This window comes from Heterostelium album, assembly GCF_000004825.1.
Source record: "Heterostelium album PN500 unplaced genomic scaffold PPL_scaffold1, whole genome shotgun sequence".
Taxonomy (NCBI): domain Eukaryota; phylum Evosea; class Eumycetozoa; order Acytosteliales; family Acytosteliaceae; genus Heterostelium; species Heterostelium album.
Window position 1 is genome coordinate 1,862,170 of NW_008805063.1, and position 26,973 is coordinate 1,889,142.

At 29.1% G+C, this 26,973-nt stretch overlaps 10 protein-coding genes across 10 annotated transcripts; 6 read left to right on the plus strand and 4 right to left on the minus strand.

Moving 5' to 3' along the window:
* Positions 1–574: 574 nt before the first annotated feature.
* Positions 575–2,946, minus strand: PPL_00782 (glycoside hydrolase family 25 protein; the record flags this gene model as incomplete). Its single annotated transcript, XM_020571802.1, has 3 exons — positions 575–1,011; positions 1,211–1,433; positions 2,923–2,946. 3 exons carry the CDS (start codon positions 2,944–2,946, stop codon positions 575–577), a joined length of 684 nt encoding a protein of 227 aa, XP_020438325.1.
* A 690-nt stretch (positions 2,947–3,636) lies between these two features.
* Positions 3,637–6,501, minus strand: PPL_00783 (uncharacterized protein; the record flags this gene model as incomplete). The annotated part of the gene is made up of 2 exons (XM_020571803.1): positions 3,637–3,733; positions 6,440–6,501. 2 exons carry the CDS (start codon positions 6,499–6,501, stop codon positions 3,637–3,639), a joined length of 159 nt encoding a protein of 52 aa, XP_020438326.1.
* A 560-nt stretch (positions 6,502–7,061) lies between these two features.
* On the plus strand, positions 7,062–13,160 carry PPL_00784 (serine/threonine kinase; the record flags this gene model as incomplete). Its single annotated transcript, XM_020571804.1, has 7 exons — positions 7,062–7,088; positions 7,153–7,180; positions 8,086–8,112; positions 9,430–9,575; positions 9,923–10,028; positions 11,222–11,339; positions 11,414–13,160. The coding sequence occupies 7 exons, from the start codon at positions 7,062–7,064 to the stop codon at positions 13,158–13,160; spliced, it is 2,199 nt and encodes a 732-aa protein (XP_020438327.1).
* Positions 13,161–14,851: 1,691 nt separating this feature from the next.
* Positions 14,852–16,666, plus strand: argJ (bifunctional ornithine acetyltransferase/N-acetylglutamate synthase; the record flags this gene model as incomplete). Its single annotated transcript, XM_020571805.1, has 4 exons — positions 14,852–14,923; positions 15,294–15,605; positions 15,669–15,764; positions 15,839–16,666. The coding sequence occupies 4 exons, from the start codon at positions 14,852–14,854 to the stop codon at positions 16,664–16,666; spliced, it is 1,308 nt and encodes a 435-aa protein (XP_020438328.1).
* Positions 16,667–17,118: 452 nt separating this feature from the next.
* On the plus strand, positions 17,119–18,587 carry PPL_00786 (uncharacterized protein; the record flags this gene model as incomplete). The annotated part of the gene is made up of 3 exons (XM_020571806.1): positions 17,119–17,217; positions 17,285–17,787; positions 18,428–18,587. The coding sequence occupies 3 exons, from the start codon at positions 17,119–17,121 to the stop codon at positions 18,585–18,587; spliced, it is 762 nt and encodes a 253-aa protein (XP_020438329.1).
* A 216-nt stretch (positions 18,588–18,803) lies between these two features.
* On the minus strand, positions 18,804–20,261 carry PPL_00787 (uncharacterized protein; the record flags this gene model as incomplete). Its single annotated transcript, XM_020571807.1, has 4 exons — positions 18,804–19,413; positions 19,456–19,552; positions 19,650–19,892; positions 19,973–20,261. 4 exons carry the CDS (start codon positions 20,259–20,261, stop codon positions 18,804–18,806), a joined length of 1,239 nt encoding a protein of 412 aa, XP_020438330.1.
* Positions 20,262–20,972: 711 nt separating this feature from the next.
* On the plus strand, positions 20,973–23,104 carry PPL_00788 (uncharacterized protein; the record flags this gene model as incomplete). The annotated part of the gene is made up of 5 exons (XM_020571808.1): positions 20,973–21,254; positions 21,332–21,492; positions 21,560–21,781; positions 22,135–22,234; positions 23,015–23,104. The coding sequence occupies 5 exons, from the start codon at positions 20,973–20,975 to the stop codon at positions 23,102–23,104; spliced, it is 855 nt and encodes a 284-aa protein (XP_020438331.1).
* Positions 23,105–23,236: 132 nt separating this feature from the next.
* On the plus strand, positions 23,237–23,566 carry PPL_00789 (uncharacterized protein; the record flags this gene model as incomplete). Its single annotated transcript, XM_020571809.1, has 2 exons — positions 23,237–23,284; positions 23,357–23,566. The coding sequence occupies 2 exons, from the start codon at positions 23,237–23,239 to the stop codon at positions 23,564–23,566; spliced, it is 258 nt and encodes an 85-aa protein (XP_020438332.1).
* Positions 23,567–24,119: 553 nt separating this feature from the next.
* Positions 24,120–24,586, plus strand: nat5 (GNAT family N-acetyltransferase; the record flags this gene model as incomplete). The annotated part of the gene is made up of 2 exons (XM_020571810.1): positions 24,120–24,271; positions 24,367–24,586. 2 exons carry the CDS (start codon positions 24,120–24,122, stop codon positions 24,584–24,586), a joined length of 372 nt encoding a protein of 123 aa, XP_020438333.1.
* Positions 24,587–25,068: 482 nt separating this feature from the next.
* On the minus strand, positions 25,069–26,803 carry PPL_00791 (microtubule interacting and transport domain-containing protein; the record flags this gene model as incomplete). Its single annotated transcript, XM_020571811.1, has 5 exons — positions 25,069–25,291; positions 25,792–26,194; positions 26,267–26,361; positions 26,454–26,571; positions 26,665–26,803. 5 exons carry the CDS (start codon positions 26,801–26,803, stop codon positions 25,069–25,071), a joined length of 978 nt encoding a protein of 325 aa, XP_020438334.1.
* Positions 26,804–26,973: the final 170 nt, after the last annotated feature.

A 26,973-nucleotide genomic window follows, 5' to 3' on the forward strand; every position in this document is an offset into this window, starting at 1 on the left:
TTGAAAACACACATAATAAAAAACAACTTTTAAAAAGAATTATAATTATCATTTTAAATATATTTGATAAATTTTATTTATTGATATCAAATAAAACAAAGATATCTTTAACAAAGAAATATTACAAATGGAAGAAAGTATGTTGTTTGAATTTATTAAATTTGTGAATATTGAATACCAAAGTATCTATATTGATAATAAAAGTTGATTTGTCTGTTACCATAATAAAAATGATAGATTATGAATCATCTTCACTATTACTTGTTATGAAGCTGTTGTCTGGAATCGATGACAAATTAAACATTCATTATCAAAATAGCTACTATAGTATTCAATCCAAAATTTTAATTTAAATTTATAAAGTCAAATCAAAATTTGAACTTAAAGGTTACAACTTAAAATTGTCTTTGTTATTTTTTTTTTTTAATATTCTATGAAGTATTTGAGATGGAGTCTTAATCAAATGAAAAGAGAATAGATAATTTTTTAAATAAATAAAAAAGGGTACATATTTATATTTTATTCCTCGTATAATATCTGATTTGAAATTAATGTTTTTTATAATATTTTTTATTTAATAATAGTTGAGATCAACACCGATTCCACAGTCACTAACAGATCCTTCATATTGTTTGGCATGTGGTTTCTTCCAACCTCCAAATGGCACGAAATCACTGAATGAAGGATTGTTATCGTAGTGAGCATACCATAGTGGGTAGTCAGCACCTCCAGTCCATGAACCCATGATTGGTTCCCATTGTGATTCACTAGTATAGACTCCAACCTTTACACCTGCACTCTTGGCACCTGCCAACATAGAGTTAAAGAAATCACGATTCTTGGATTGGTCGCTACTCCAGTAGACACCAGGTCCTTCAATGTCAAACCATACCATGTCAACATTAGTCTTGTATGAGTGAATGTATTTAACCATTGCCTCTACTTGACCAGCTCCATTACCACAAGAAAAACAGGGAAAGATATATGCATCGATTATACTGAATTTACCATCTAAAATGTAAAATAACAATTTAAATTTGTAAGTTTTTTTTACAAATTTCAAATTGAATACTCTATCCATACCTATAGCATTGTAAATGGAGTGAGGACAGTTGGTATCAACACTTCCAATGGATTCATAACACTATTGTAATAAACTTATTAATTAGAAATTATAAATGATAAACTGAAATAAAAATAGATTATTTACATACTCTAATGACTGCCCAATCATATCCTTTTGATTTCAAACATTGGAAAGCAGCAATGGTGGAGGCTTGAGAGATATCGACACCTCTTGAAGAGAATACCAAGCTAACTTGGAATAAAAATACAAATATAGATACAACTAATAAATATGATCTAAACATTTTACAAATTACAATATTGATAAGAGTTTGGAGATCTCCTCTTTTTATACTTGCATTATCGCTCTTTAAAATTTAAAAGAATAAAAAAAACTAAAAAAAAATCTTAAAAATAAAAATTGGATATTTTTTGGTACCAACGATCAAAAAAAAAAATCTTTAAAACTTGTAAAGGTCCATCTTTTTTTTATCCTGGTTGAATAAAAATCTATGAAAATTTCTGATTTTGGGAATTGAACTTAAACCAAGAACCAAATTTCTTCTATTTATAAAAATTTTAACAATCTTTAAAAAATTTAAACTATTAAAAATAATATTAGTTTAAACTCTCTTCTTTTAAATATTCCTCATCGAATAATATTATTTAAAATTGGATATGGGTATCTCCTATGCTCAACTTTATTTAATTTTCTACAATCGATTTTTTACTTCATCTTGAATAATTTAAATTTGTATCCGTTCAAAGTTTAGACAATATTGTTAAAAATCTTTGAAACAAGATTTATTTCGGGATGACACGCTTCCAACTCATACTTCTACTACCTTCAGATAATAACCAATTGATTTAAAAGTACCATTTGGGGATTGCGGGTGTTTTATCACTATTATTTTTATTTTTTTGACAGTTCTTGCTTGTTTGATCGTCAAAACAAACATGATATAAAAATGGGTTTCGCAAATTAAAGGGTTAGAATAAAAACAGAGCATCAACATTGAATCCACAAGCAAATCATCAAACTTTTGAACTTTAAGGGTGTGCCAGAAGAGAATTGGAATACCACCTTTATCAATTTTTCAAAAAAATAGAAATCAACATTGTGACAAAAAAAAAAAAAAAAAACTTCTACAAAAAAAAATAATTAAAAAAAAACTAAAAATCAAATCTGAATTTTTGGAAATTTTTGGTGCGAATGACATCGATGATTATGGTTTAAAAAAAATTAATTGTACTACCACCAAAGCATAAACAAAAAAAACAGACTTACAACTAGAGAAAATAATAATAATAAACAATAAGTTGTCAGGAATGCAAATAAATACATATTGATTTATATTAATCAATTTATAACTAGTTCATTTATTTAGTGTAATTACACTTTATATAAAATAATAATATCGAGATAATACAAACAAATAAATAATAATAACACATACAATCAATCAACCAACCAACCAATCACATCACATCAACTCAACTCTTTTTTTTTTTTTTTTTTTTTTTCACATAGTATACAAACACTTTTTAGATTTTAGTCTATCAATGTAAGTATTTCAGAATTTTCAATGTACTATCTACGTTTAGCAATCAAATTGAAGTAGTGATCTATACATATAACTATTTTATATATGTGTGTGAGAGTTTCTTAACAAATGAAAGGACCTATCTACCTATCATTATCATTAGCAATAACAACATCAAACACCAAAAGGGAAACACATATTACACAACCCAACCCAACCCAACAACAATCAACATCATAATAATAATAATAATCATAATATAATTCGCACGTACACATATACACAAATAATCATTTTTCGAATATATACATACATGTAAATAATGATACTGTAACATAATATTTCCCTCGAGAGAGACAATAACAAACAAACTGATCACCAATCAAACAACAGTTTTCTCAATCTATTACTCACTTCACCACAACTCAAAGCTATTAAAAATAGTGTTTGTTATCACTGATCCTCCAATACAACGTGTTCATCATTATTTATTTATGTTCATTGCAATTATCAATCTGTTGTCGATAATAATATGAAAGAATAGATGATTTTCATCCACAGTCGTAAATACCAATACCAATAAAAACTACCACTACCACCACCCATCGATCAAACCCATCAACTCGACGACCCACAAACACACAAATAAATCAACCACCAACATAAAAAAATAAAAAATAAAAATAAAAATAAAAACAAATACAACAAGGACAATAATATCTTATTGTATATTATATATGTATGTGTCAAGCAAATCAAAACATATCGTTAAATAATAATAATTTATAATGTGTAGAGTATCATATTGTTTTTTGTATGATTGGTCGGTGTGTGCGGGTGGTGTTTATTGTTCTGTCCAATAATAATTCGTGATGAGAATTTAATTAAATATTGGTATTTATACCGGGTCTATTTTTATAATGAACATATGAATAACACATCAAACACACCCACAATTCGATTTCATTTACCACGCAACAATAACTACAGAAGTAAACAGATCAAGTATATATAGATTATTATTGTTTTAGAGGACGATGACTTGACTTGGATGATGTTCCATCCTTTCACTAGTGATATCAAGACATAGAGAGAGAGCGATGTTTGTGATATCATTTAAATATCTAGGTTGGATTTGAGTGTTGGTGGTGTTATATTATATTATATTATGTGTTGTTGTTGTTGTCGCTGCTCTGTATATTATTTGTTTATTGTTTGGAGGTATTATTATTATAAATTTGAAATTAATTTCGAGTAGTCGTTGTAGTCGCGATACAGGAGGTATTTCCAAAATTTCTTGTTCTTTTCAAATATGTTGTTTATTTGTTTGGTTTGGATTGGTATTTGAGCAACTCCCTTTTATTACACGAATTTGCCCTATATATCTATCAATCTGCTCCTATCGAATAAAATCACAAAAAGCAGAGCACTTCTTAGTTTTTTGGTATTCATTTAACTTCATACACCAGCCAGACAAAACTAATAATATCTCACACTGTCTGTTGTCTATAATTTTATATTTTTAATTATATTTTAATTAGTTCCACAAACAAACCAAATCAGAGATCAAACAATTATAAAAATTAGGAATTCAAGCAGAGACTAGTAGTCTACTCACCAACAACATTTATTTTAAATTTTATATACATATTTATTTCTCTAAATCTCAGTTGGATCAATCATCAATCAATCAATCATAACAACAATATTTTAATTATACAATTGGTATTGTTTGTTTGTTTGTTTGTTTGTTGGAAAAAAAGAATTTTCTTCAAAAATAAAAATATCCTAAATATAACAAATTCATATATATTTATTATACTATACTATACTACTACAATAATATTTAGTATCTAACTGACGGCAACCAATATCCAATAAAAAAACATATTACCCACTCATATTCACCCAATAACATTTAAAAACCAATCAAATAATTGCGTATCTAGAGTTATTAAATCATGATTTATTTCATTTGAAAAAGGAGTCAATAACAATCAATAAAATAAACAAATCATAAAACAAAAAGCAATCAATCTGTTTAAATTATCAATCGACACTTTTTAATATTTTCCATATATATTTAATAGTTTTATTACTTAAACTTGTATCATTTAAAACTAATAGTTACAACAAATAATTCACATATTTCCTTTTAGCAGAACCTTTTATTTATTTAAATATTCAATTTGCGTAAGATTATTTTCTATCTTGATCCACAAATCCAAATTTAAACAATCAAATCAAAATCCAATTCAATCTAAAACAAAACAAAACAACAACCATCCACACCACCACATCCCCACCACCACCACACACAAATACATTTCAAATGAAACATCTTTGATTTGAATCACGATTTTGTCAATTTTTAAATCACAGTGTTAAAACAGGATGGAAAAACGACGATAGACTACCATTACCCTGATTAGATGTAGTTTTACTTATTGAAATCGAAAACTCTTTGACAATCGAATTTTATGTAAATCAAAAAGTTATGGTCGACAGATCCATTCAAATAACATTAGGATTAGAATTACCTGTTGTAAACATTAATGTTTCTGAATTCGAAATGGATTGGCTTGGATTACAATTTAGAATGTTTTTTTTTTGTTTTACAAAGATATTTAGCCATCCATCAAATATACAAATATATTTACAACAATAATAATAACAACATCAGAAACTTAAGCCATTTTATTCATTCATTTTCAAAGCTATTTGAAAACACTACTTCAATTTACTTTTAATATTCATTTATTTTTAAAAATTGTGATTGGGCAATGCTTAATGATAACCTACTAACATACGAATTCAAATACCCATTCACCAATATAGAAAGTTAAAAAAGAATAAGAACCTTTGAAATTCAAGAGTACAGAATTATATCACCAGTATCACCCCACAACCATCAAACTTAATTAATAACCAACAATCTCGGTTATCCATTTAATATATATAACTATTTATTATTCATATATATATAATTATTTATTTATTAATTTTCACACACCTACACTTATACACACCATACACATACCAGTACATTAGCATAGCAAAAAAAAAAAAAAAAAAAAACAAATATTTAACAGTAGCAACCAACCAACCAACTATTTGTTTAAGAACTTTTACATTTCTTAAAAGGTAAGTTCAATTTGATGATCATGTGAGAGAACCTTCTTGATCAAAGAATTTAAAAGAAACAACAAACATTCATCATCACAATTATCATCATCATCATAAGCATCATTTATCGAAATCCTGTTGTTGTACCATCAACCAATCAATCTTATCAGAGTATTATACCACCCGATCTACAGCGGTATAACCTCAACAAACCAAAAAACAAAACCTAGCACCAAAAAAAAAACTTATAAACCATTTTAGAACACCATATCTTTACACTTTTAAAATATTGGAGGGAAGTGTTTCACCCACAGTCATCTACTGTGATCAACATCATTCTACATTCTCTATTCTGTAATTCCACACTTTAATTTGGAGTGCTAAGAGATTATCATTCAAGAATCTGATTTGATTGGTACCAACATACATTCATTCTAAAGCACTGTAATTACATTGACATCGACAACAAATTATTACCTAACAACAATAACAATAACAACAGCAACAACACTATCCATAAATCTTAACATCCATTCATTCATCCAGTTTTTAAAAGAAATTACAATAAGAGGTAACCTCTGAGTGACACCCATCTTCCCATTTAGTTCATCTAAATTTCACAAACTCACATCCACAAATTTCAATTGGAGTTGCATCTAAACAACCAGTTTTATTGTGTGTTAGTGTGTATCGGTGGTAACTACCCCCTACACCTCGCTCTTTTATCTAGAGTACCTGCTCCGGTAACACAACAAAACATATCCATTCATTTGTATTCCAACAGCAAGTATTGCTTTTATACTCACTCATTTACCCACAAGTTTTAATAGCAAGAACACCAACACAACAACACAATTAATAATAACCATAAAACATAAAAAGGAAACCTATGAATATTTGAAACAAAAAAAAAAGTAGCTTTTGATCAAATGAGAGATATCTCTCAATTCGCTACATCATCTTGTTTGCAATTATTTACCATCTACTTTTATACTACTATGTTTTAAAACAACCAGAATTAAATAATGTTGAATATCAAGCTGATCACATGCCATTATTTTATTATTATTATTATTATATTGAAACCCCCACTTTATCAAAAACCAAAACCATCACCACCCTAACCCACCAAACCACCACCACCACTACCACATTATCTCTCTCTATGTAATAATAATCAATCAACAAAACAAGTAGACATATTTGATCAAAAAGTTTATATATGTTCTCTTATTAAAATGTGTATGAACATAAATATATATTAAAATGTAAACATCCTATATAAGTTGTATTGAATTATCATCACTCTAGATGGTTTATTAATGTATGTTCCCAAATGTTGGTGGTGGTAATGTATTAGTGTGTTTGTTTGATGGATGATGATGGTACCTATTATATTCTACTCAATATAAATTAGGGAGGTGGTCGTAATGAAAACGAGAGAAGTGTGAGGATCAATGCATGATTGATCCTATTATCAACTCTTTTTCTTTCTTCTCTTATTTTCCTGCTATATAACAACTTTAAATAGTCACCTACAAAAATCAAATTTATTCCTATAAGTAAAATAATAATTGTTTACTTATAAAAATAATAAATATTTTAACAACAAACAAACAACAACAACAACATCCTCATCTTCAATAACAATATCACATAATTATTGGTTGTTTTTACCTTCCACATTCAATCTGATAATTTATTACAATACTACACTCATCTAATCAATCATATACCAAAAGAAAAACAAAACATAAACAAAAACAAATATAAATAGTTACTAGATTCTTATAATTGATGAATGATTAAAAACAAATATTATTCAAAACTACTTTAATAATCAATCATTAACTTCAAAAACAATCAATTTAAACATTCTATTCATTCATTTTCAATAATAATAATAATAATAATATAGATAGTTGTTATTTTAATAGGAAATCATTGTTTCTATTAATTTTTGATTCGAATTGAAGTGCAATAATAATAGTTTCAATTAACTAATTGTATTTTAAAAATAGCATCAAATTTATATATTAGTATTAGTCAATTTCGATAGTTTTAATTCAACGGTATAACGGTATGTACCAAAACAAACAATAGATTCAAATATTTAAATTGTTATAACAATAACAACAGCAACAACAACAACAATAATTTAAATATAAAAAAAATGTTATCTGTATCTATAAACAATGTGTTTGGAGTGCAGTGTTTTGTTTTGCTAGTTGCTGTCATAAAGTGATATTTATAGATATTCATAAAGATAATAATAACAATAATAAGGATCATATGATTTAGAGAATTTCGCTCTCTTTAAAGAGTTGTATTCTTTTTGTTTTTATTGTAGTTGACTGTCTAGCAACGTATGAATATGGTATACCCTCTCGCTCTCATTCATCATTTTACCATTTTCACAAAACCACTCTTAACATAATACTCTTTTCGACGTTTGTCCAACCACCACCAAATAATAATCATAAATTAAAAGTGGACATCTATAACCAATATAATATGTATATTCTAAAATTGTTTTAAAATTAAAAACAACACTCACATAATCAAAACTCACACCCACTCACACTTCTTTACCAATCTTATTTATGATTTATCTAAATGGTTTTTATATGGAATTTGCAAATATAACCCACCTACCACCAATACCACACTTAAGATTGTTATATATAAAAATTTCAAGTTGTTGAGCCAATCAAGTGGTCAGTGGTTTTTTTTTTTGGTAAATTCCATATAAAATCTTTTTTGATATATATGAAGTGTTGATCTATTCTATACCTTTAATATTAGAGATGTTACTCACTCAAATAGAGTAGTAGAAGCACACACAGTGTCAACTTTTTATTTTATGGCACGTTCTCACTTAATCTGTCCAATTAATTTAATTATATATATAAATTATAACAATACATTTGCAGTGAGTTGTTGTTATTGTTTCTCTTGTGTGGAATCAAATTCCAATTTAACTATCAAGAATAATATTAAGCCAAACCAAATGTTGTTGTCAGCAAGAACCACCACCACCACCACTACTCACAAGTACTTGTACTACTACTTCTATTTTCAACATACACTACACAATGGTCCTAATAATAATAATAATAATAATAATAATAATAATAATAATAATAATAATAATATATGATGATAAATATATTTATATAAATAATAATCCTTTGGTTGTGAAGCACAACACAAATAATTCCATCCACCATCTAAACAAAAATATATAAACACCAACACCACCATCTCAACACCAGCATCAGTAGTAGTACCATCGATCAACAAACAAACAATGTTTATGAAATTCGTTATAAAGTTTAATCTTAATATTATATATTATTTTTAATTTAAAATAATATTTTATTTGTTGATAGTCCAAAGGTGTATTGTACTTTTTTATTATATCCAATTGTTGTACTATTAAGATTTACAATTTTATTTTGGAGAAGATATAATAACGAATTATCAAAATCCCTCTCATACCATCAGCTTGTGATAAAATAAATTATAATCATAATCATAATTATATCAACAACACAAAATCATCAAAACAAAAAATAATAACAATTAAATTAATTTAAATTAATCATTTTATTAATATTAGTATATAATTAGGTTAAATTAAAAAAAAAAAAAAAAAAACAAATTAAAGGATTGTAAGTATTATTATTATCAGTTAAAACACCACCAAAAAATCAATCAAAACAAAACAAAACTCAATTCAATTCAAAAACCATCAATCAATCATCAAACACAAACCAACTTTTGTTGTACTATATCGACTTGGAATTAGAATACAAATTTTTATGGTTGGACATTGATGTTTGTTTTGTACCTATCATTAAAATATAAAATATATATGTAGTTGAATGTATTGTTGTTAAAGTTATTGTCAATGTCAACAAAACATAAAACAAAACTTGTTTATTTTATTAAAATTTTGTAAGAATTACTTAAAGTTTATTGTTATTGTTGTTTGTTGTTATTGCTACTGTAAATCAAAGTCTATAATTAAAATTCATATCGCCAAAACGAACAATAGCAGGGAGGAAGTAAGTTCTCAAATTTATACATATTTATCCATTAATAAAAATAATACCATATTTTTATAAAATCAACAATACCAATATCATAATCAATCAAATCATATCAAACAATCAAACAATCAGCCAATACCAATACCAAAACCAACATCAACATCATCAATCATAACGAAAACATCATCAATATCAACATCATCATCATCATCATACTACATTGGACCTCAACAGAACAGCAAGTCTATTCCCTCCCCCAACTCTATTAATAAAATTTCCATCACCAACAAATCACAAACACGAGAACACACAAACCACACATAATATAAAAACAAAACAAAACTCACAACACACACACCACAGAAATCAAATATGACAATATTAAAATCAACTCGATATTCGAATACCTGTTTTTGAATTTACTCAAATAATTATAATTTCGCTCAACAACATCAAAACACATATACACATATTGACAAACACAAAACAATAAAATATAAAAATAATATTATTATCTATCACAACACACACGCACATAGATATTTATTTATATAATTTCCAAAAACAAGTAATACAACAAACACACCAACAACAATCAATAAAATAAACAAATAAATAATAAGAATATAATCTATATCTATACGTAGAAATCATATATACAGATAATTATAATTATCAATTTATAAAGTAGTATTGATAAAATTCCAAAATATTGGACAACTGTTGATTTAATAATAAATCTCTGTCTATGTATTGATTTATTTCAGTCCAACTCAATCCATTATCAGTCGGACGCATTCAATCTAAAATTGGGTCATCGAAATAACCTGAAAAACCCTCTACAAACAATTGTTGTGATGATGAAGAAAGAACCAACCAATCATCATCCGTTAACAAAACAACAACCATATATGTTAATTCATAAATAATTATTTTTGCGCAACAACAACAACACTTTATCAAAATTGATTTTCCTGTTTGAAAATCCAATCAACATTATCATTTTATTTATTTATATTTATTTTCATTTATCTTTTAATTTTAATATTTTTGATTTTAGTAATTCTGTCATCATTTATTATTATTATTATTAATAAAAACAATAACAACAACCAACATCATCATCATCATCATCATCAACATCACAATTTCAAAATCCCTATCTTTTATTCAACCAGTATTATTATAATAATTTATTAACCTTAATCAATCTTTCTTCAAACATTATCTAGATTTGATAAGGAATTTCCTTTATTTTATTTTTTTCTTTTTATAAATATAATTATTCATATAAACAACAATGGAACCTGTTGATAGCCGTCATCTGTATCATCTTAATGCTGGTAAGTATTTGAAAACAAAAAAAAAAAAAAAAAAAAAAGTATACAATTTTTTTAAGAATTTTTATTAATATTATAATTATTTTAATAGATACTGAAGGTTTACCAGATGGTTCTAATGCTTTTAGAATTAATATAGATGATTTGGAATTTGGACCTGAAATTGGAAAAGGTGCATATGGAAAAATTTTTAAAGGAGAATATTTTGGGTAAATTTTTTTTAAAATAATAATAATTTTAAATTTAAAGTTAAATATTAATTTGATTATTTATATTATTATAGTACACCAGTTGGAATTAAAGAAATAACATTATCACCAAACAATTCACAATATAAAGATTTAGTTAAATTCATTCAGAGAGAGGTGGCAATGCTGAGATTCTCTCATCCAAATCTTGTACAATTTATTGGTGTCGCAGAGAGAGGTCAGAATTTATATATTGTAACAGAGTTTGTTTCCGGTGGCGATTTAGCATACTATTTATTTAAGAATAAGAATGACGATACCGATACCTTTATGAGTAAGAAGGTGAATATCGGTAGTAGTAGCACACCCGACTTGGACACCTCCAGCGAGCGACTGATAGCTATGAGTTGGCCGTTGCGCATCAAGATTGCCTACGACGTTGCCTGTGCCATGGCGTATCTGCATTCGCGTCATGTCATCCATCGTGACTTGAAATCGACAAACCTGCTGGTCTGTGAGAGTTGGAAGATCAAGGTGTGCGACTTTGGATTCGCGCGAACCTCCTACACCGGACTGAGTGGTCGCGCCAAGCGAACCATGACCATTTGCGGTACCAACAACTGGATGGCACCGGAAGTAATCTTGGGCGAGGAATATAATGAGACATGCGATGTATTCTCCTATGGCATTGTGTTGTCTGAGATCATCACCCGTTTGGAAACCACCAGTTTGTTGCGTCCATGCTCTCTCAAATACGGATTGGATGTCGACGTGCTGTTGCCACTCGTTCCCAAAGATTGTCCACCACCTTTTCTCAAGCTTGCACTGGATTGCACAGAATACGATCCAGACAATCGTCCCACTTTCAAAGAGATTACTGAGCGTCTCAAGTCGCTGACTAGACGTCTCGTTGTTTCATCTATTCTCCCACCACTCCGAGTGCTCGCTCCATCGCCCATCACATCGCCACTGACGTCGCCACAAGTAAGTCGTCGCATTCCACGTCACGAAGAAACTCCATCGCCACTATCGATCTGCGATGACAGTGATATTGAATCCGACGATGAAACAGAAGATAGTTTAGATGAATATAATAGTAATAATAGTAATAATATAAATAGAAATAGAAATTCAAAAAATAACAGTAGTAGTAATAATAGCAATAACCGAAAGATGGGATACATTATTAAACATACACACACAGCGGATCTCGAAGTTTCGGCAATCACTCCGATCTCTTGCAGTCCAAACAACAGATTATCTCCAATTCCTTTTTCACCTCCATCGTCGGCCACCACCTCCAAGTCACCGTCACCATCCGAGCTGTCACCCTCACTTCTCAACCTCAATGCTCTTTCCTCGACCTCCACCGTTAGCTGTGGTCCGAAATCACCGAAACCTCACTCGCCACTGCGACACAGCACTCTGCCATCAGACTTTTTACCGATTCCAGCAAAGTCGTTGGATGGTATCAGCAACAACTGCTCGCAGCAGCAGCAACAACAAGATAAACAACAGATATCACCTCGTACTCACCAACCAATATCACCTCGTGTCCATCCTACATCTCCTCGAATACATCATCATCATCATCACCACCACCATCATCACCATATAAAAACATTTGTAAACGAAGACGACGACGATGAAGACGATGACGATGAAGACGATGACGTTGCCAAAGAAATACAACAACTCTCTAATAATTTACATCATCATATATGGACACCAGTATCTATATCACCAAACAACTTGACATCAGTGTCACCGAATCACAAACTTATAACTCCAACTGTACATTTAACAAGTAATAATAATTTGACAAGAGCAGTTCATAGCTAACAAACAAACAAACAACAAAAAAAAAAAAAAACAAACAAACAAAACAGCAAATCATCAACAATATATAAATCTAGAAAACCCAATCAAACTGTATGTTTTTTTTATACATACTATTATATACACAACAAACAGATAAATAGAATAAAATTCAGTTTGCAAATAGTTGTTCTTTTGAATTTCTATATTTACAATTATTTTATTAAACTGATTAATTATAAATTTAAAGAAAATTTGAGTATGAAACTACTCCACATAAAATAATGAAATCATTTCTACATTTTTGATTTTTTATTTGTTTTAATCGGAATTGATGAATACAAAATCATCCAATGATATTGGACTTAGAAGAAATGGCTCCACTCTATCTCTGGTTTCCTTCTCTCCACCATTTGACCAATCTTCATATAGGTAGTCTACGAAATCTGCAACTTCGAGGTAGATACCATCGACACCCAATTTATGTTTTCGACAATTTTGGTTGCATTCTGGGCAAACGCTACAAGTCGTTTATAGTCATCCAATAGTGAATTTCTACAACCTTCAGTGCAACCATTTTGTAAAAGTAGATAGCTCTCATCCCTATCCCTATTTAATGGTACCCAACCTGGAAAAATTACTTGACCATTCCAATGTTTATCGTTTTTACGTTTATAATCGCTTGTGACGCGATGACAAGGACACTCTTTACCTGAAATTTCTTTTTTTAATCTAAATTATATATGATTGTTAGTAAAGAGATATGTTTTTAAAAAAAAAAGTTGGTAAATTGTGAATAATAATGATTAAAATTACTGTCACTTAAAATTTAGAAAAGAATTAAATATATATAGTAGTTGTTTTTTTTTGGAATTAATAACATAATTTAATTTTTTTTGAGTAAGAGGTTTATTTTCAGTTCACACAGATGCTTCTATAATAAAAAGAAGATCTAGTATTCATTTATTTTAGTTGTGAGTTAGTATTTTTAAATAAAAATGTACTTTCAATTTTAAATTTTGTTTTGTTTTGAATTAATGAATTCAAAATCTTTTAATGATATCGGATTTATAAGATATGACTCCACATATTCTCTGGTTTCCTTCTCTCCATTTGATCAATCTTCATATAGGTAGGATACAAAATCAGAAACTACAGAGTAGGTACGATAGACACCCAATTTATTGTTTTCAAGTATTTATGGAAAACAATTAAGTTTGGATACTATAGTATCCAAAATCAAATTTCTTCAACCTTCTTGTAAAAGGAGATAGCTCTCAATCGTATTCCTATCGAATGGTACCCAACATGGAAAAGAAACATTATAACTTGCTAGATCTTAAAAGTACATCTCAGTTGATTGCAAAGTTTAAGGAATTCAAACAGCTAAATTTGATTGAGTCCAACAAAAAGATCCAGGTTTACAATAATAATAAATTTTAAAATAAAAATTATTATTATTTTTTCACTTATTTAATTTTGTTTGATTTTTTTTTATTTTTCTTGACAATGAATCATGATATTCAGCATTCATTGGAAACAGATCTGATCATAAAATTTAATTTTTTTAAAAACTTTGTTTTTTATTTTTATTTTTATTTTTGGATGTTGAACAACAAACTTTTTTTGATTGTTAAAATAATCAATTATTATAAAATATATCAAAATAGTAATTAGTAAATTATTTGGTTAATTAGTTAGTTAGTTTTTATTTAATGTATAAGTCAATCACTACCTTACTTAAACAACAACCTCAGTCTATCCTTAGAAACTATTCAACAGACAAGGTAAGCAGGATATTCGACTGTTGTGTTGTTGTCGTTCAAACAACAATGCTTAAATCATGCTTTGTTTTGTTTTTACTCTATACATTTATTTACAACTAAAACTAAACTAAACTAAAATCATATTGATTTAATTTTATCTTTACTATTTTCTTCTTTTTTTTTACTTTAACATTTTAAACTTCTCCTTTATTTTTTTTTTCTATTTTTTTTTGATTTACTTTTATTATTTATTCTATGTTTTGTTCTGTTCTACTACCCTTCCTATTATGATCTTTAATGTTATGTTATGAATTCATAAATGATGATTAAAAATATTTATAACCAATTCAAATTTTTATTATTTCTTATCTATTATTATAATAATGACTAGTTTCCAAGAGGATTCAAGACTGGTACTGCTGCATGTGGACTAAAGAAAACAGGTAATAAGGATATTTGTATTATTCACTCGAGTGCACCATGTAACGTTGCAGCGGTGTTCACCGAGAACAAAGTGAAAGCTGCACCAGTCTTGCTTAGCAAACAACTCCTCGAAACCAACAACTACAAGGGTTTCAACTCATTGGTTATCAACAGTGGTGGTGCCAATGCATGTACCGGTGAACAAGGTTTGAAAAACGCCAAAACAATGTCCAACTTGACTTCATCGCTATTGAAAGCACCACAAGCTTCACTCGTCATGGTACGATAAATAGATATTGATAGCTATCAATATATATATTATTAATCTTTTCATATCATTCAGTCTACAGGTATCATCGGTCAACAACTCGATATGTCAAAAGTTGAAAAAGGTATTGCCGATGCCGTAACCACTCTAAATGAATCAGATTGGATTTCCGTAAGTTTTTGTTTATATTTGTCTGAATGTTTCGCTCATCCCAAAAGTTGACACATATATTCGTTTGTTTGTAGGCTGCAAGAGCAATTATGACAACAGATAAAGTACCAAAATTAGCACAAAAGAGTGTCAGTTTGAATGGTGGTGAAGTACATATCGTCGGTATTTGTAAGGGTGCCGGAATGATTCATCCAAATATGGCTACGATGTTGTGTACTGTCTGTACGGATGCATCGATCAGTGAGGATTGTCTTCGTGCTCTCTTGAAACACTCGGTTCACTACTCATTCAATTCGATCAATGTAGACGGTGACATGTCGACCAATGACACCGTGGCGATATTCGCCAATGGTTCCGCCGGCAACAAACACATCACCGATACAACATCGTCGGATTTCCTCCAGCTCCAGGAGGCGGTGCGTGAAGTAACCACTCGTCTCGCACAGATGATCGTTCGTGACGCCGAGGGTGCATCAAAGTTTGTCACCATCAAAATTCACGGTGCCGACACCGAGCAGAACGGACACATCGTTGCCAACAGCATTTCGACATCGTCGTTGGTCAAGAGTGCGTTGTACGGTGAGGATGCCAATTGGGGTCGTGTGTTGGCTGCCGTCGGATACAGTGGTGTCGACATCGATCCACTCAAGGTGTGCATGTGGTTCGCCAAGGGCGACGGAAAGGATGTCGGATTGGGCAAGAAGAACGATCCAGAGACTTCAATGCAATTCCTCGAGAAAGGAACACCACTCGCCAAAGATGAAAACAAAGCTGCTCAATTGCTGAGCAACAACGACGTTGCTATCGTCGTCGAACTTGGAATGGGTAAAGCATCGTCCACCATGTGGACTTGTGATTTAACTGAGGAATACGTTAGAGCCAACTCTCATTACAGAACATAATTTAATTAATACCGCTTTAAACATACAATATCAACCATATCAATCCAATAATAACAACAATTTTAATATAATATCTAATAATAATAGTAGTAGTTATATTTTTAATATATATCAAACAATCAAACTATTCAAACAAATAATGTAAACATTATAATCTACAAACCAAGTAATACCAACAAACAAACAAACCAACCATAATGATAATCAATATCAATCAATATACAATGATTTAAGATCAAAATCACTTTTAAAATATATAAATTTGCAATTAAATTTTTAAATACAGTATAAAATCTTGATCTACAAAATGTGTTATTACCAATTTTCATAATTATCTATAGATATTTATTAAACAATAAATATGATAATAATATAATCAATATCATATTTATTAAAGAAAGATGATTAAATAATATTAGATATACAGAAAGAAAGAAAGATAGATAGAGATAATGACAAAACAAACTCAATATATTCTGGTGCCTTTAGCTTACAATTTGAAAGTTAAAAGTTTCATTAATAATATAGTTACAGGTACATTCAGAGTATTAGTTAATGATCATGAACCATTAAAAACCAAAAGAATTTAAATTTAATGTGTGGCTTAAAAAAGATCAGATGACCAAGGCAGAAAAGATTGTAGACGAATCTTTGAAATTCGATAATCAACAATCACTTATCATCAATTGTGCAATCACAGCACCAGTTGACGATGACACTGTTATACGAATCATTGTTAGTATACTAGACTCTACAATTAGTGAACTCAATATCGGTTTGTATCTTGACAGTGATGATGTGCCCAAACTTGAAGATCACTACAATCAAGAGAAACGATTACAATCACAAGTTGGCACAAGAGCATATAGATACCATTTGGATGTTGATAAAGTGATGGAGATGGCGAGTCATGTCTTGGTGATTGGCCTGCCTACGATAGCTATTCAATTGAAACTCTTACCTTTCGCAACTTTGAAAGCTTTGGACAAAGCAGATCAATATTGCAACAACTTCGAAAGAATCACTGTGAATCGAAAAGATATTGCAGACTTTGATACACATGCGCTACTGGATAACATCAAGTTATCCTACTGGATATCACCATTTGATAAATATGAATTGTGATAACGAAAAAAACTGTATTCACAATCATAATGAAATGATTAAATTTGTTTTGGATACTGAAAGTTATTCAATCAACACTTCTCATAGAATAACTTTAGATGATACTATTTAGGAAGAACAAGAACAACTATTTTAACTCACCAAATTAAATGATGTAATAGAGAAAATGATAAAAATTATTTTAATACACATTATCGATTGTTAATTTGTTAAATAAAAACAATAAATTTTGATAATTATCCCTTAATATCTATTTATTAATTTACAAATGTTTAACTTAGGGTTTAAAAAAGAAATCAATGATATAATTATTAGATCGGGATTAGTTTTGATTTATGCTTAACAAGTGAATTATTTCAAAGTTATTTTATCGAAAGACCACGCATAGTTTGTTTAATTGTATTGGTAATGTTTATAGTCGAAGGACGTAGTTAGTGAAATGGTTCATTCGTGGACCTTCACTACTTCGACCCGGGTTCGAGGGTCGGTAATGACTAAGTTTCCCCGCTACCGGAACGTATATAATAAAACTGATGTCCTAAGAGCCCATGGGGCAATACATTGACACCAACTCGTGAGGAGGTGATAAAAAACACCTCCTTAGTGCAATGGACCTAAAAAAAAAAAAAAAAAAAGTAATGTTTATTATGTCTTTGAACTTGAGCCTGATATTAACCAAACTGATTATTTCATTATTTCATATTCAATCCTTAATGGTGAGGAAAGTGTTAGTACCCCGATGATAAATGGTGAATTATCTATTACTTTTCAAATTTTATCTTCGAGGTTCTTTTAAATAGCTTTGTATATAGTAGTGGTCAGCCGTGAACGGTAGATTGGATTCCAATACCTTGGAAAAATGATTCCAACAGAATATGTAATATATATGAGAAATAAAAAGTTGTTGATTATATGATTTTATTAATTAATTAATAGCATTTTCATGTTTTAAAACTGTTCATTAATAGTGGAAAATATAATGTAATGTGTTACTTTTTGGTATAAAGTAAGTTTATTGAACTCTGGTGAAATTCATGGGAATTGCAGAATTGATAGTATAGGCAAAGTCATAATGAGATCCCTTTGGCATAAATTGAGTGGTGCTACCAGCTGGAGAGAGACGCCAGTTAATCTTTCCATTGGAGGCAGTAGTCGATGAGAGACCAAACATACTAATTGGAATAATGTTTGGAGTAGAAATAAAAACAGGATCGAGGATATCGATTTGACCATTGTTAGTGAATCTACCAACAATATTGGAGTAAGTTACTCCTGCTGATACCCACTGAGAGGTAATGTTTTGTGTGAGAATTGGGAAAGTCAACGGGTTCGGGGTTGGTGATTGGGTAATGGTTGGAGTTGGGGTTGGAGAAGGAGTCATACTTGGGAGCCAACTATCACAAAAAGTGGTTAAGTTGAAACCAAAGTATGATCTGTGGTCATACATAAAATCATTAATCGAATTGAAAATATTCCATGGCACAGATTCACCATCACTACAGTATTTTGAATCTGGTTTGTAGCATTCAGACACTGTTCCCATAGGAGGAGGATATATTGAGGTGGAACCATTTATAAAGATTTCGGCTCCAACATGGATGTAATTCATCGAAAATATACTTCTGAAAAGAATATGAGGGATCGGGTCGATATTATAAACAAACCTAATTGTGTTAGGTAAGATACTATCGTAGTGCTGTTCAAATTCAATATTTCCAACTCGGGGTGAACCGAAATTTTGAACTTGAATATTGTATGTACCTATGTTAATTAAATCTACCGCTGCCAAAGCTACACATATAGTAGAAATAAATTAGAAATTTTTTTTCATTTTTAAATTAATAGATTAAATACTGACTTGCTAGAGCTGCACCTAGACTGTGACCAGTTATCATGAGATTACACTTTCTTGAGGGAATACATCCCTGTAGATTTTGAAACCAATCCATAATTTTTTGACGAACTTCCATATACGCTCCAAGGAACCCATAAGATACTTTAGAACCAGTATACCAAATTGGAAATAAAGATTGAGCAAATAAAGATTCGAAATCATCTATTCCATTTGGAATATTAGCTGTTCCTCTAAATGTTAAGAAGTCTAAATAAAAAATAAAAAAAAAAAAAAAAAACTTATAAATATTCATATTTTAAGAAATTTCAAAGATTGCCGTCACTTACAGTTTGTTCCATTACTGGCGATGAAGTATTGTATATCATCTCCAAATAACTCAACTATTTCGGAGTCGATGACTATGTGATTTTCTACCAAAAGAATCTTAAAGTTGGAATTGAAAAAATCTTCTGAAGCTGGTAAACTACAAATTGAGGAAGGGCATTCCCAATTTTTTATTTGATCCACTTTACAATAAGATGCATAAGACATAATTAAGTTATTATATGGAATTGAATCTAAAGAAAAAGATAATACTAAAGGTAAAAGTATATAAAGAAAGAATAATAATTTCATTTTTTTTTTTTTTAATTTTAAGATAGATAGATAGATAAAATTCTATTGATAACTAAAAACATTCTACTTTATAAAGGCTCCTATTTTAAAAAAAAAAATATATGGAACTGACCTAGAAAATTCCTATGAGATATTTCGGAATGAAACCAGTATTACCTAACTTTTGGATGACGCTTTTCTGTACTAGACCTATCGGCAATATGGGGCAAAACTATTTTTTTTTTTTAAAAAAAAGAATTAGATATGAGATTGCAAACAGAAAAAAAATTTTAATTTCAAATAATGGCTTCTTTCCAGCCAGAAATGTAAAACAAAGGAAAATGATTGGAGTAATAAGAGAAATGATACCAAATTTTTTACTTTGGATTTTGGAAGATATTTTTTTAATAATAAGAGTATGTATTTTTTTTTTGAATTTTATTGAAAAACACACGTGTTTTTTGAAAAGGTGTTTATTCTTTTTTTTTTGCCCTTTTGGCCAAACTTTTTATCGTCTTTTTTTGATAAAACCCAATATTGGGAATTGGTGGTGATTTTTTATGTAAATATCTCTTTTTTTGCAAAATTTTTTTTTCATGTTCAATAATTTCATTCGAGGTTTCAGAAAAAATAAAAATCTGTTTCTCCAAACATAAAGCAATCAATTTAAAAACACAAAATTATTCAATTGATGAACACATAATTTAATATTAAATTATATTTTATTTAAAAATGGGTCTTTCTTTTTCATTTTTAATAATATTATTGTTATCTATATTTCTATCTTTGAGAATAGATTCTACAGGTGCGCAACCAACTATACTGAGTTGTACTGAAATCAACTTCACATCAATTAGCCTGACCACTGGTGAATTATTTCAAAGTTATTTTATCGAAAGACCACATATTGTGCATAGTTTGTATAATTGTATTGGAAATGACTATTATGTCTTAGAGCGTGGACCTGATAATTATCAAACTGGTTATTTCAATATTTCAATCCTTAATGGTGAGGTAAGTGTTATTATCGTAATGATAACAAAATAAAAATACTAATCTCTATTCAATGATAACAATTTGAACTCATATAGACAGGTACATTTACAACCAAAGCAAGATTCTATTTACCTGAAGATCCAGACTTTGTATATCAATACAACAGTATAGATCTTCCAAATGGATTAGCATTCGCAACTTATTGTCCTTCTAATATGTCAATACTAACAATATTTGATATGAACTCTCAAACTGCGTAAGATAGATCGAAATACAATCACCTTAAATCAAATCCATTTTATTAATATTAACTTATTACACAGTGAAACAATAACAACAGAAAATAGTTGTGAATTATATGCTTTTGGAGCATATGATACTACAAATCAACTTTATTATCTGTATGGTTTTCAAACAGGAACACTTTCATCTTTATCATTTGGAGTGTATTCCATGATCACCAAAAAATTCACATATTATGAGATACCATTCCAAATGCAGCATTGGTCATATGTTCAAAACATTTTCGTCTATCAATCAACAGTGTATGTTGGTCTCTTCCAGAACACATACTACCAAGTTCTCATTGTTGATTTTAATACAAATTCAACACGTAGCATCTTCAAAAATGATATTGTTAACGACGACACATATATTCAGTTTGTTTTTGATCCATCTGGATATATAGTAGTAATTGTGCCCTATGAAGAAATTTTTACGACCTATACAATCGATCTCCAGACAGAACTATACACCACTAAAACAATCCCAAACAATGCAAGAAAACTAGGACTCTTTTTCGGCGGTAATATGTTTTGTGCTCAATAAAAATTATTATTTGTTTATTATCATTATTATTTAAATAAAAGTATTTTTAAAATATCATATTTATTATCAGAATATTTATAGAGAAGCTCGATTGTTTAGAATATTCAATGAGTCTAAACATAATGTTTGGAGTAGAAATGAAATCTGGACCTAATCATATCGATTTTGTGGTAAAAAAACTACTGATCACTCACTAAGTGTTGGAATCGTAGTTCCAAGATATCAGTCAACCGACTACTGCTAACCGATCAACATGTATTGTGTTGTGATGTATTGATCGGTTAGCAGTAGTCGGTTGACTGATATCTTGGCATGTATTTAAGTGCAAACAAATCAATAAACAATTCATTATATATATTATAGATATTATATTTTACCATCATCTTTAAACACATAACTATTTATTTATTATAACATCTCTATACTACTACACTATGTGGTTACTACCACGATTTAACAGTGTTTCTAACACTAAGTCCAAATATTCGAAAGGTAATTGAGAAAATTTTTAAAGATGCAAAAACATCAAGGTCAAAAAAAAAAAAATATAAATATATAAACTATTGAATTAAAAAGAAATCAATGATATAACGGAATAGATTGGTTCTTTATTTTTATCTTTACAAGTTTTATTTTTTATCCACTTTTGTTTTTTGTTTTTATAATTTTTTTTTTTTTTTTCATACAATTAATGGGCAATCAAACTATTTCAAAGTAACTTTCAAAAGTACTCAATAATGATTGTTAAATCAATTAATAACATATGAATATTATATTTAAAAAATGAATCTTTCTTATTCCTTTATAATAGTATTATTGTTATCTATATTTCTTTCTTTGAGAATAGATTCTACAAATGCTCAACCAACAATCCTAAGCTGTGCCAAAATCAACTTCACATCGATAAGTCTGGTAACTGGTGAATTATTTCAAAGTTATTTTATCGATAGACAACATATAGTAAATTCTTTGTTTTATCGAAAGACCACATGTTGTTCTTAGTTTGTATAATTGTATTGGAAATGACTATTATGTCTTAGAAAATGGAGGTTTTACTGATCAAACTGGTTATTTCAATCCTCAATGGTGAGGTAATTAAGTGTTATTATCTCCGATTTGGAGTGTTTTCGATGATCACCAAAAACTTCACATATTATGAGATTCCGTTTGACATGCAGCATTGGGCATATGTTGAAACTGTTTTCGTCTATCAATCAACAGTATGTTGGTCTTTTCCAGAACACATACTATCAATTTATCACTCTTGATTTTAATACAAATTCAACACGTAGCATCTTCAAAATGATTATGTAAATGGGTATAAAGCAATAGAGTTTGTTTTTGATCAGTCTGGATATATCGTGGTAGTTACACCCAGTCGACAAGATTTTACTATCTATACAATCGATCTCAAGACGGAACAATACACCACCCAATCAATTCCAAATCAAGCAAGAACCATTGGATTCTATTTACCTGGTAATATGTTTTGTGCTCAATGAAAACAATAATTAAAATAAATAAATAAAACAATAATGAATTAACAAAAATATAAATATGTGTGAATATTATTAAACTCTAAAACGAGATAATAATACCACATCACATGATCAATATGTGGTAAACAAATTTTTTGCAAGTACATAAAATTTTATGATCATAAAATTTTATCTTTTTTTTGGAACATCATCATTTTAAAACAGAAACAAAAATGACAACTATAAGAAGATTCGTTTGTGATGATTTATTTAGATTCAATAACATCAATTTAGATTACTTGACAGAAACAGTAACTAATCGATTCAATTAAATGTTTTTTTGATTCATTAAATGAATAATATGATCATTAATTAACATAATCATTATAAACTATATAGTATTATTTACCTTTTTATCTTCAATATATTTCACATTGGCCAAGTTTATTATCGATTGCAGAAGATGTAAATGGAAGACCAATGGGATACAGTAACTATCATCTTATGATTACTACCAATTTAGACATCTAACTAACTAATTAACTACCTATTACATTTAAACACCTATAACAATTGAATGACCAACTACTTATTAGTGTTGGGTAAAGCAGAAGGTGAAAAAGAGAACTGGCATGGTCATGTCACAGCTGTCACTGTAGCACCTGAATACAGAAGAATTGGTTTAGCCGATCGTTTAATGAATACTCTTGAAGAGGTATCAGAGAAAGTGTAAGTAATTTTAATCTACTTTATTATTTATTTTCAAAAAAATAGTAAATTAGTTTATTAATGATATTAACGAAACTACTATAACTTTACTATAGTCATGATGCATATTTTGTAGATTTATTCGTTAGAAAATCAAATACTCTGGCAATCAATATGTATACAAAGTTTGGATATACAGTGTATAGAACGGTGTTAGGATATTACTCTGGTGAAGAGGATGCATTGGATATGAGAAAAGCGCTGGCGAGAGACGTAGATAAGAAATCTATAATACCACTGCCTCATCCTGTGCTTCCCTCAGAAATAGATCAATAGCAATTAATAACAACAACAATACTAATAACGATATTAGTATTGATAATAAGTTATTGGATACAAGCATTTTATTTAAAATAAAATAATAATTCATTTACGATATAGTTTTGTTTGTTTGTTGGTTTGAATATACTTGAATGAAAGCGATTAAGCAAAGTCTGAAATCAGTAAAATATTGAAACTTCAGGTTTGTGGTACATATCCTGAGCTCCACTAAACTTTATAGTTAATCCTCTGTTGGTTGTAATAGCTCTATCTTGAAGAGTACTCGAGAATTCAAAATCAAATGTTACATTATGTTTCACTAAACTCTTTTGGAGCTACGAACAATACAACAAGAATCAAATGTTAACAATACAAAGTGCGACAATATACAAATAAAAGTATATGATAAATTTATTTTACAAATATCCTGGTGCAATGTAAAAGTTAATCTATTTTAAACTTCAGTTGCGATCAGCGTAAGTTCAAAGCGTGTTTTTTTATTGCTTAACATATCCATTAATGGTGTGTTTGATAGGTCTTAAATCATCGTTGTAACCTCCAATACTAACTAAACTGTCAGGTTTATAATACATGTCCAGACCTCTACTAATCTTTATAGTTAATCCTCTGTTGGTTGTAATAACAGATGTATCCTTAATAGTACTCGTTGTAATGAATTCAAAATCAAATGATACATTATATTTCATCATACTCTTTGTGCTACAAAATAAATTAACAAAACTATATATATCTGTGGTGTGAATATTAAGAATCTTAAAATGAGATAATGAATACAACCGCGCGAATTTCAAATCTATTTTTTTTTTATAATTATTCTTCCGAAATAGAGCAACAAGTTATATGGACACAATCATTTTATTTAAAATAAAAACAATAATTAATAATTAATAACAAAATAATAAATTTTACAATATATTGTATTGTTTGTTTGTTAGTTAGTTCTTAAATATATCGATGGTAGTCTCTAAGCAAGGTCTTAAATCGGGGTCATGACTTCCAATACTGAATTTAGTGATAGGTTTCTGGTATATGTCCAGACCTCTACCGATCTTTATCGTTGTTCCATTGTTGACTATAATAGATCGATCGTGAAGAGTACTCGAGAATGCGAAATCAAATAATACATTATGTTCCATTAAACTTTCTTTGAGCTACAAAATACAACAACACCAAAGATTGTTAACAACATGTTGTGTTACTTCACAATAACAACTCTACTTACCATTATGAAATTAAGTTTAACTTCATCTTCTTGTGTGGTAGATTCAGAGGTTGTCACCAGTTTAACTTGTATAGGTCTACCAGAGTTTTGTGAATTCGAGCGTTTAACAATCAACTCGCAAAGCCGAATGAGATTATCGATTTGATGTCTTGCTCTGATGTATGGATCCTCTATCATATAGATGGTAGCCGAAGCTAAATACTGTCCAAATAATGAATCGTAACTACATCCTGTCTGTCCAAACTCTATTCTTCTCGATTGCACCAATTGACCTGCTCCACCTCCTGCACTTCCTCTTTTCGGTTGTTGATGATGTTGCTGTACATTAGGTACATAGGGTGTTTCAATAATTGGTGCTGTTGGTTGAACTACATAATCAACTATATTACAACATTAATGATTAATAACGGCTAACCAAGCAAATTGGATTAAAAATAACAAACCTGACTTACCACCACCTGGTAATGTATTTGGTACACTTGGTAATGATAATGAAGTGGTTGGAACACTCGGTAATACTAAATCACTATTTGAATTTACACAACATCTATAATTGATATAAATAAACTATTTAGATTAGATTTCATGAATTGAATAGATAACAAACAAACAAGAGACTAATCATGATTGATACAATACGGTTCAGAATGTATACCACCCTTTCGTTTCTCTATAATCTCTTTCAATGTCTCTGCTCTATCCATATATTCATTCATCTTTTGTTTTAAAGTTGCTCTAACCTTTTCATTCTTTTCAACTAGAATATAATATAACGAAATAAATAAAGAGTTAATCAATCAATCAATCAATCTGATTAATCTGTAACTAGTTATTATAAATATATTGTTACTCTTTAATGCAGAGACAAAACCCTCTAAACTTGTTAAATATAATCTTAAGGCTTCTTGATAGTTCCCAGTTCTATCGTGTGCAGTTGCTTGTTGCACTAACTGATATGAATGTCTTAGAAGATTCGATGCATCTCCCATCTTTCTTTTTTTTTCTTTTTTACAATATTAATATAATTAAAATAAAAATAATAAAAATAATAAATATATAAAACTAGTTAAACAATATTATAATATACAATAATAAATAAATAAAAATGTAGAATGAATGTTTAATTAATTATTAATAATCTCTTGAAAACGCAAGAAGA